The 10598-nt window shown below is 36.0% G+C and overlaps 1 protein-coding gene across 6 annotated transcripts in view; it reads left to right on the top strand.

Moving 5' to 3' along the window:
- The window catches only part of RUNX1T1 (RUNX1 partner transcriptional co-repressor 1), a 178396-nt gene that overhangs the window by 99948 nt on the left and 67850 nt on the right, over positions 1–10598 (top strand). For all 6 annotated transcript variants that reach the window (XM_043976910.1, XM_043976908.1, XM_043976911.1 and 3 more), the window contains 2 exons: positions 4904–5041; positions 7363–7604. In XM_043976910.1, the coding sequence (XP_043832845.1) occupies positions 4904–5041; positions 7363–7604 (380 nt within the window). The remainder of the gene's footprint in view (positions 1–4903; positions 5042–7362; positions 7605–10598) is intronic.

A 10598-nucleotide genomic window follows, 5' to 3' on the forward strand; every position in this document is an offset into this window, starting at 1 on the left:
AGAAATCACTACCATGCCAGGGAGAGCTACATCTGTTATATAGTGTGATGAAGTAAAAATTTGAGTTCATTACTTTCCCTCATTCATGTATTCTCTTTTTTAAAAGGACCATCATCAACAATCATTGAATTCCATTTAGAAGCATTGAGAACATTTGGCCTTGTTAATAAGAAGTTGTGGGTTCCAGTCTTGGTTCTGTCACTTACTACTGGCTGTTTGACTTTGGCTACCTTACTTTTTCCCTTGCACCTCAGTTTCTACGTCTTTAAAATGGGGGTGATATTCATAATATCCTGTCTACATCACAAGATTATTGTGAGGATTAAGTGATATCAGGCCTTCAATATATATATGAGGCAATTGGGGTTAAGTGACTTACCCAGGGTCACACAGCTAGTAAGTGTTAAGTGTCTGAACTGGATTTGAACTCAAGTCCTCCTGACTTCAGGGCTGGTGCTCTATCCACTGTGCTACCTAGCTGCCCCTTCAAAAATATTTTTAAGGATACGTAACTGTCCAAGTACAAACTGCTATCGTTGTCGTCATTATTGTTATTTTTATTATTGAAGTCACTGTAATTTAGTCTTTCCCTTCCAGACTGTATATCTTGTGAATTGACTAATGCAAGTATTACTTACATAGGATGCTTTCAGCCCAATGAACTTTTATATGCCCAATGTCCCTAGCTATTTGCATGGTGTCTCCCCTCTGAGCATCTTGAGGGCAGCAGAATCATGTTTTTTGCCTTTTCCCCAATGCTTAGCATAGTGCCTTGAACATACCAAGTGATCAATAAATGCTTGTTGACAGACTGAGTGTCTATTGTGTGCAGTGCACTGGGCTAGACACTGAAAGGAATATAAAGGTGAATAAAATACTATACATTTCTATTTGGAAGACACAGCCTAGCAGAGGAATTAAGATTTGCACTTGTAAATATAGTACAAAATAGAGCATGAAACTTCCACATTCAACAAACATATAAATCCACATTATCCTAAGTCATATAAGCTGTGTTAATTGGATGCTGTGCTTATATGTATGTACATATACATATATGTGAATGTGCATCTATATGTATACACACTTCCAGTTACTGTTAATATGTAATGTGAAAATAATGCAAACCCCCCACTCCCATCCCCAGTCACTGTTATTAGTGCTATCATTATATAATATGATATTGAAAAAGTAGAATGGAGTGCCTATTAAAAATTCTTCATACCTTAAATATACATCTGGAACTGTTTGAACTAAGTAAAAGTAAAATAAATGCCACAGCATATTATAGCATTCTTTCCCCCCCCCCCCACTTAAAGAAGGAAATGGAAAACATACCACTTTTACAAAGACCTGACATTGAATTGGATATTGAAATGGTATCAGTAATGTATTTATATGTACCATATTTTCTTCCATGCATTAACCTTCCTTGGTACTTTTGACCTGGATGTGTGCCATGAGGTTGAAATGTTACCATATATGAAATATTGTCTTGTTTAAAAGTAGCCTAAATCATTTAAGTTAAGGGAAATAAAGTTGATCCATTTGACCACGTGAACCTCTTTACATGTACTTTTCTATCTATGTCTCATAGATTTTATAATTTTTGGCTCTTCTTACAATAAATATCACTGTTCACCTAAAACAACTAAATATAGTTGCAAAAATAACTCATAAAAATTGAATGTAGGACAAGAACACTATAATTTCATAAACCAGATATCTACACATGAAATGTCATAATTTAAAGTTGGTTTTACCATATTCTCTCATTCAAAAAGGAGTTAAATGCTTCTGTGATTAAATCATAGCTTGTGTTCATTGCTATAAAAGTTTCAAGTGTGTGTCTGTGTGTGTGCATTTCAGAATTTTAAAAGAATATAATGCAAAACAAATGTAATAGATATCAGCATACTTGAAACACATTTTCTGAATTTATTTTAACTCTGCACCAGAGAGAGGGGTGGGTGAGTGAGAGAGTGAGTGAGTGTGTGTGTGTGTATTGGTACTGGTTTGTTATTTTACCATTTCTCTCCAAGAGTGATTGCATTGAGTCAGGCAGAATAAGTTACAGATGGACCCCACTTTGTCCAAGTTTGCTGGACTTTTGGGTTGAAGTTCCATTTGATTAAAATGAATCTAACTATCCCAGAACCTTAGCTAATATTAGTATTCTGAAGTTATCATTCATACACACCTGGTGGTGGTTTCTGGCTGTGTTTTAGAACCTACAGTTTTTGTTTAGAAAAACTGAAAAATTTTGAGAAGCCACTACTTGGGAGATTTATTTATTTTTCTCTGCAAGGGTATATATAGCTAAGTGTTTTTTAGAAAAAAAATCGTATGGAAAGTTTGGGTAAAGGCAAGTGTTCAGAAACATTTCAGATGTAAGAATATGCCTATAATGAGCGCAAAGGGAAAAAAACCCAACCTGTTTTTTTTTTTAATTGTCATTAGGAAGTAAAACAGAGAGGTATGCTTATTCTTTCTAAGCTGGAGCTGTCCCCTGCTCAAAAAAAAAAAAAAAAAGAAAAGGAAAAGGAAAATAAAAAGCTTTTGAGTGTCATTACTTTTCCTCTTCCATCTCCCTTCATCTATCTCTTCCTTCTCATTTAATCCTCCTTCTCTGGACTTCCTTACTCCATTAGTTCCTCCCTCATATATACTTTTTCTTTTTCTTCCTTCTCCTTCTGCCTTGCCCCACCCCCTTCCTTTCTCCGTCTGTGCACCCACGTGCTTCAAATCTGTGTATCTGGACTGCCTTCTCTAACAGTTCAATGTGAGTGTTAGCAGAATGAAAACCAGATGGACCAGCCGTTCCCACTGTTATCTCCCAACCAGCTCTGGCAAGCCTCCCTTTCTCCCTCCTTTCTTGGCATGACAGAAATATTTGCCTTTATTTAGGAAGGCCCTGTATTTGCTGCTGTACCTCTTCCCTCAGTTGCAACATAAGCTGAAAGCTATTTATTCCCTTGTTGCTGAGGTTGGTTGAGGTGAGTAGAATGTGAGATGAATTTAACTATTGCAGAAGCAGATTTGAGTTTAGTGTCTATGAAAATTTATTTTTGAATATTTTTTGTAGATGAAATGCTTTAGCTTAGTAATAAGAGGATAAGTTTGTAATCTAAGTAAAAAGATAAAAAAAATTCATATGTATGTCTACCACCACTTAAATACACTTAGACTAATCTGTAAGGATGTTGCCTATCTTTTAGTCAACATTTTGGACTTTGAAGTAGCATTGCTGATACCATAAACCAGATCAATGAAAATGGATTTTTTTAAATTGTTGTGACTATCAGGTTATTTGAATGTTCTATCATCTCCTCTCCCTAATACAATATTACCATTATTTCAGCATAAATGAGGATTTACTAAAAGGACCTTGAGAAAGAAAAATAATTTATGATGATCTGAATGTGAAAGGGCCATAATGTACAAATCTGGAATTTTCTTTTCCATTTATCAATAATAACTGTCATGTTGGGAATTTCTCCTAAATGAATTAATAACAATTTTGATCCAGAAAATTAGTAATTTTTCTTAAAATAATTCTCCAAAGCACTGTTTATTTTGTTTTTAAAATGAAATTTAAACATACAATATTAGTTGTCATTTAAGGAGAGGAGATAACATTTTACACCTTGGGGCTATTTTCCCCCCAAGGACAATTAGGCAATTTGCAAGATTACAAAATAAAAATTCTTTGATATTTCTGGCAAATGGTTTATGGAGGTACCTGTTACTCTGCAGAGGACATTTAATTGACAAAAGTAAAATGGAAATAGATTAAGGAAAACTAACATTTTGTAGGAAAGGTGTATCATTTGGGAAAAGTCATTGTTGAAAGATTCCCATTAATTACTGATTAATATCTTAGGAGGCATTAATGAATGGAAGAGCAGAGTAAGTTCACTTACTATGTAATGGATAGTATGCTTTTATATTCAAGGTAAACCATCTTCTTATTCTTTAATATGATCAAAATTTGTCTTCAAATGAGCCTAGGAAGCAAGGTTTAGAGCAGGTGAATAGGATCTAGTCTTCCCCCTTCTTAATGATATGGTAAGTTCTTATTTATCATACATGTACTAGGGGCTTTCTTTAACTTTTCCATGTTTCTTAGAATTAAGATTCATCCCCTCTCCCCCAACCCCCACCCCAGATCGAGATTGTAAATTGAAAGAGTGCAACCAACCTCCTGTAATAATGGCTTATAAACACATGACAACTGAATAAAGAAAAGATAGCCTTCATTATGTGGCATATGGTATTTATTTATTGATGCTTTTAGAATAGGACAGGAAAAGAAATTGGAGTGGAAAATATGTCCAGGAGACATGGAGTATTTAACCTGCTCTATCTAATAGTTTGAAAACAAAAGATGGCAGGGGCAGCAGGTGTTACAGAGAATAGTCACAAAGAAAGCTGGCTCCTACCAATATCTCACCTGTACAACAAAGCAGGAGGCTTTAGTTCTTCCTGAGTTGTCATAAGGGGGACTCATCGCTATCCTTCCCTTCTCATCCATTTATTCCTGCTTGCTAATGTTGGCTGCAATTGCCAGTGAAGTTGCATTATCCTATCCAATACTATCAAGGTGGCATCTGCACGTACCAGAAATAAATATAGAAGATAATATAGCCTAGTTACAAATGAGGGCCTGCCATCTGTGTTACACCTTCTTAAGTGAGGTTTTGATGATGCAATTCCTATCTGAGCTTCACTAGATGGGCTTGTTTTATCCACAGAAAATATCAATCCTCTTTTCTTCATGGCACAGCCTTTTTGAAAGGGGACTTGGGAAGGGGGGGGAGCGGGAGGTGGGGACAGTTAACCTCATTTGAAGAGCTGCTGTGCTTAAAAGGTAAAATAATATATTCCTTGTGTTATCTTATAGATCGCAGTGAGAAGCATTCCACAATGCCAGACTCACCTGTGGATGTGAAGACACAATCCCGACTGACGCCTCCAACCATGCCGCCTCCTCCAACGACCCAAGGAGCGCCAAGAAGCAGTTCATTCACACCCACAACGTGTAATTAGTCTAGTTTCTTCCTTTCTTTGTGGGTTTTTTTTTTTCATTCTGCATTTTTTCCATGTAAGGAATAGGGAAAGTAAAGCTCTAACATTAATATGTAATGTGAAAATAATGCAACCCCCACTCCCATCCCCAAATTCCCATAATGCCTAAATTTGACTTAGGCCAGTAACTAACTTGTGATTCATCTCTGAGTCATCCCCATTTTTTTCTTAATTGCTTTATCTGTCATTTGGTTGAACTTTTTAAAATTAAGAAACCTACTTTTAAACATAGGTCATCTTGATCTTATGATAACTTTTTCTTGAACAGATAATTTGGTATACTGCTCTTCATTTCGTTTGGTTTGGATTTGCTTTATTTTTGGGGGGGTGCTAAAATCATTCCGAGGTCATTTCATATCTGTACCCCCTTGCCCCCAAACCTAAACGAACTAGGTCTTCTTTTTTAATCTCTTACAAATAATAGGAGCCTTACAACATTTTCATATTAGGGTGTTGCCAAGTATAGGGATATAATATAGTCAGGTTTAAAACAAACAGTGCCCTTTTTTTTTTTCCAGTGAGGCAATTGGGGTTAAGTGACTTGCCCAGGGTCACACAGCTAGTAAGTGTTAAGTGTCTGAGGCTGGATTTGAACTCAGGTACTCCTGACTCCAGGACCGGTGCTCTATCCACTGTGCCACCTAGCTGCCCCAAGCAGCATCCTTCTTGATTTGAACTCCTCAGACCGCTGATATTTTATGCAAATTTAGCTCTGGCTCTAGTTTATGAATCAGTGCATGGAAGTGTATTTGCTTTCTGTTTTCTGAAGGAAGGACAGCACATTCTGACAGGAAGTTCCTCTCAGCCCCAGTGTATTCCAATAAGGATAGTAGGTAACCGTTGTCAGTTCTTCCCAAGGTTCTGTACACGATTGTCAAAAGGATTTTGTTCAGCTAACAAATCTCATTGTCTATTGGAAAATCATATCACTTGTTGAATGTATGCCACAAAATCGACATGAATGAAAGAAACCCATAGAAGGAAAAGAGTTTATATATATTAGTGTTTTACAAATTTGGAGTAGAAGAATTGGCTCTATACCTATCATGTCTCACTGTGATTCCAACTGATCTTTTAAACTTATAAGGAGCTGGATACCTTGAAAGGTGTCATGCTGTCATGCTGTCAACTTCTGTTGCTATGGTGTGCTGTTCCCCAGTGTCACAGGGAAATGTAGATGGCTGTTTGAGGAACCCAGTTTAGCAGTTTTTTCTGGGCAAGTTAGTGATTAATCTTTAGATATGAAAATGGATTTGTGGTCTTAAACATGCATAGTTCATAACAAAACTTCTTATTTGGGGAAAGCAAAGTATTGACAGTCTTAAGAAGAATTATAAATGAGGAATTGCTTAGAATATGCCAGTTACAGCACGTTGTTTGAGATGACTATTTCAGAATGGCGCTAGATTGATGAGTTGAATGTAGCCTCACCTGAGGAATAATTGCAAAGTCACCATTTAGACAGTTGCTAATTTTGCTATTCCCTTTCCTTAAAGCCCTGCTTCCTTCTTTCTAGCAGAGTCCTTGTAGTTTATTACATTAATACCAAAATCAGTTTTATCAGAAATAAATTGAACAAATTGGCATACATCCATGCTATCTCTTATTACAACTCTGAATTAGGATGTCCCCTTTCAACTCCAGGAAATAAATTCTCAATTAATGCTGTATGCATTCTGCCATCTTACAGAAAATTTGCATTTTCCCTAAAGAAGTGGTTAAAGAAATATGTAGGGAGAAAATAGCCTTCTAATTGGGTGGTAGAAGGTTAAAACTTGAAAGTCCTGTTTTTATAAACACAGCTGTCAGTTGTGTGTACAAAACACGATTAAAAATGTTCGGTGATAAATTTAGTCTCCACCAAATGTACATTTTTTTTTTCTAGAGGAGCAGTTTAGAGAAGAATATTCCTGTTATATTGATATAAGCCTATGACAAAAGGCTGACATCCAAATGCTGCTTGTTCCATGATTGAAATGTTTCAGGTGGTTGGCATATGTGCACATGGGAGCGAGGGCTGTCCCCACTCTGTAGCAGACTCCATTCATTATCAGCGCCTCTGTGGATATAAATAAAAAGTATTTATTTATGAGGAGTCAGGCGATTTAATCAAGCAGAATTTCAACCTCTGGGGTATCTGTGAAGTCAAAGTATTTTACCAAAAGTCTAAACAGTTTTTCATATAATAAAAATCAACTAGAGATAAAGTTACCTGTGACTTCCTTTCCACAGAATTTTATTTTCATTTTTCTTCTTGCTTTGTGCTTCTGACAGTAACTAATGGCACAAGCCATTCACCCACAGCTTTGAATGGCGCCCCATCTCCACCCAATGGCTTTAGCAATGGGCCTTCCTCTTCTTCCTCTTCCTCTCTGGCTAATCAGCAGTTACCACCAGCCTGTGGAGCAAGGCAACTCAGCAAATTGAAGAGATTTCTTACCACCTTGCAGCAGTTCGGCAATGACATTTCACCAGAAATAGGGGAACGAGTACGCACTCTTGTACTAGGACTGGTGGTAAGCAAATGCCAAACAACTTGTTCCCTCCCTACTCCCTGTGAAGGACGGTGGCTAATTGGATGGACCTGAACTGGTTATTATGGTGGTCCTTAAAGTAGTTGATTTAAATGTACCTGGAATGTGAAATTGCTCTTTCTCTGACAGATGAATGTTAATGTAGCTTCAAATTCTAAATGGACTTGGGGTGGGGTAGTGGGGGGTGTTATGTTATAATTATATAGAAACCCAGCCTATGACTTCATTTGCTATCTGCTTAATAAAGAGGGAGTGATAAAAATTCTTTTTGGTAAAGAGGTGTGTTTGTACATCCAGGTCCCTATTAGTGAGAATAATGAGCAGTCATCCCTAAGTGGTCACATTATTTGAATTCACACTATTCAGAGTTTATATGTAGAATAGGATAATTGTCTCCAGTCTAAAGTATATATGCAATGTGAATTAGAAGAGTGGACATAGCTGTATATTCATATGCCTATGTATCATGGTTATTATCTACAAACTATAATAAATAGATTTGGGCCTGTCGATATTTTGCTTATTGAGGTCCTTCCATACAAGGTTTATTGATACATTGGCATTAGATCCCAAGGCCAATTGCTGTTTTTAAAAATAAAATTTAGGCTTTAGTGTGTAGAATTACCCAATTTAAAGTACGAAGTTGAGTTGAGAAGTATCCAGAAAGCCATATCATTTTATTATATCTTAGAAAGCCGCATCATTATATTATTGATGCTACTAGAAACTAGTCACCACCTAATAATAATGCCTCAAATTTGTATAATATTATCAGTTTTAGTGCAACCATTGCAATTTTAAAAGTGCTTTCGTGTTTTTGTGGATTTTATTTTTTCACTTGTGAATATTATCCTCATTTTGAATGGTAGGGCTTTTAAGAACCTTGTGTAAGGTTCAGTGGCTAAGAAGTGGTAGAACTTTGAATAGGACCTTAGCCTTCTGACTTCTTCCAGTGATCTTGTTATTTGGTCTCTTATTACTTTTCCTTCTGAAGTTCTCCAAACTCTTCAGATACACAATCATTTTCTGTAATTTAGCGAGACCTAAAACATTATTCCCAATTTAAAAACTGGAAGGGAAAATTGGAGAATTTGGGAATTGACCAAAGTCACAGAATCAGTTTGCATTATAATGGCCAAAATGATTCTGAAATCCAGAGCTTTTTTCGTTATATGGGATTGACATGGGTTAAGCCATATTAGATGTATCTTGCAAAAAATCCCTAAAGACGAGATTCTTGTTCAGGTGTAATTTGGATTAGATTGGCCCCTAGGGACCCTTCTGACTCAGAGATTCCATGATGCAGTGTTAAAGACCTGGGAATTGAAGCCCTCATAGATATTCATGAGGAAGGGGTTTGGGACAGAGATGGATCTGTCCTATCCCAGACCTTGTAGTTAATAGGTGAACTCTTTCTATTAAGTTAGAATTCATTTTTGGAACTTGAATAAAAAGTAGCCTTTTATAAACAAATGAGCATGAACAAAAATTTGCCATCCAGTCCAATCCCCAACTATTGATTCAGATATGTTCTTTACCTCCTTATTTTTAATAAAAGAATAGAGAATGTATTTGTCTTGTAGATCTGTTCTTACATTCTTGGTTAACACTGGCTTACAGTCAAATTTATATCACAGAAAGCTAGCTGCTATCTAAAGTCTTTTATATGTAGATTGTTAGAATTGTTGGAGAAAATTTCTCCTGGGGAAACTTAACTTAATAATTTTTCTATGTTACTTAGTGAAAACAAAGTTACCAAAGCTAATTTTGTAGTATCAGAAGATAACTCCAATCCAACTAGTTATCAAAGAGAATAAATTTCAGTACGTTGTTAAATAAACTTGAATATTTTCATTTTAAGAGAATGCTATGAGGGGATTAGAGTTTAGACAACAGTCCACTGAATATGAAGGAAGGAATATATAAAATAGTAATTCCTACTTCCTCCTCCTGAATTTTAAAGCTGTATATATCAAATTTATATTCTGGAAAGATTTTTGTCCTTTAATCAGCTGTACATATTTTCACTGTAGGTTGGACACTTTTCCACATTGAGGAGAAATTAAGGACTCAATATTTCTATGACTTTTTTTTTTTCATAGAGAGGTAGACACAGATAAAGGAGAAGATGGGGAGTTATTGTGCATGGGTTTAGGTCATCAGCACCTTCATTTTTTTCAGGAGCCAGATGACTCCTAAACAAGAAAACTCCATTTAAATTTCATTTTTTCCTCATTTTCATAGAGGAAATAATTTATTATTTGACTCTAACTAAGGAAAACATATTTGTAAGGTACAGACTTTTGGTTTTGTTGGTTTGTTGTTGTTGTTAGTATAATAGAATGAATAAAGTGCTAGCCTGGGAGTCAAAACTACCTGGGTTAAATCAAGCTCTCTGACATGTACAGACTGTTATACCCTGAGCCAGTCTAATAATTTTCCATTGCCTCAGGCAACTCCAAAATTATAACTTGCAGAACATTTGCTGTTTTGCATTGATAGGAGTTTTTCTATCCATAAATTCTCTAAACCTATGAAATCACAGGTCAGATCAATAATAAAATAATGTTTTGTCTACCTACTTACAGTCTCTTTGGTGTATGGGTCCTGATGTTTCTTTTTATCATCCTTTCATTCTTCCATCCCTCAATATTAGTGGTAAATCAGCTGTCAACATTCTTTTCCCATAATTTGTTTTGGGAACCAAGCGTTTGTCTGCATGGAAAGAGTATACCTTCCCTCTGTCAATCAGAATGACTCAGCTAAGAATCTAACCTGATTTTGGCCTTATTTCTACCAAGGTTTAGCCAGTGGAACTAATTACCCCCAGACAAGGGTACTTTGGTGGAAAGACAGGTAGTCTCTTTGGCTTCTACCAAGTAGTCACACTGGCAATTAAAACTGCATAGGGCAAATTTTACTTTATCTAATCCATGCTTCTGTCCCTTTAAATAGTTTCTTGTTTCTTTAAATATT

Source organism: Dromiciops gliroides, chromosome 1 (assembly GCF_019393635.1).
Source record: "Dromiciops gliroides isolate mDroGli1 chromosome 1, mDroGli1.pri, whole genome shotgun sequence".
In the NCBI taxonomy this organism is placed as follows: domain Eukaryota; kingdom Metazoa; phylum Chordata; class Mammalia; order Microbiotheria; family Microbiotheriidae; genus Dromiciops; species Dromiciops gliroides.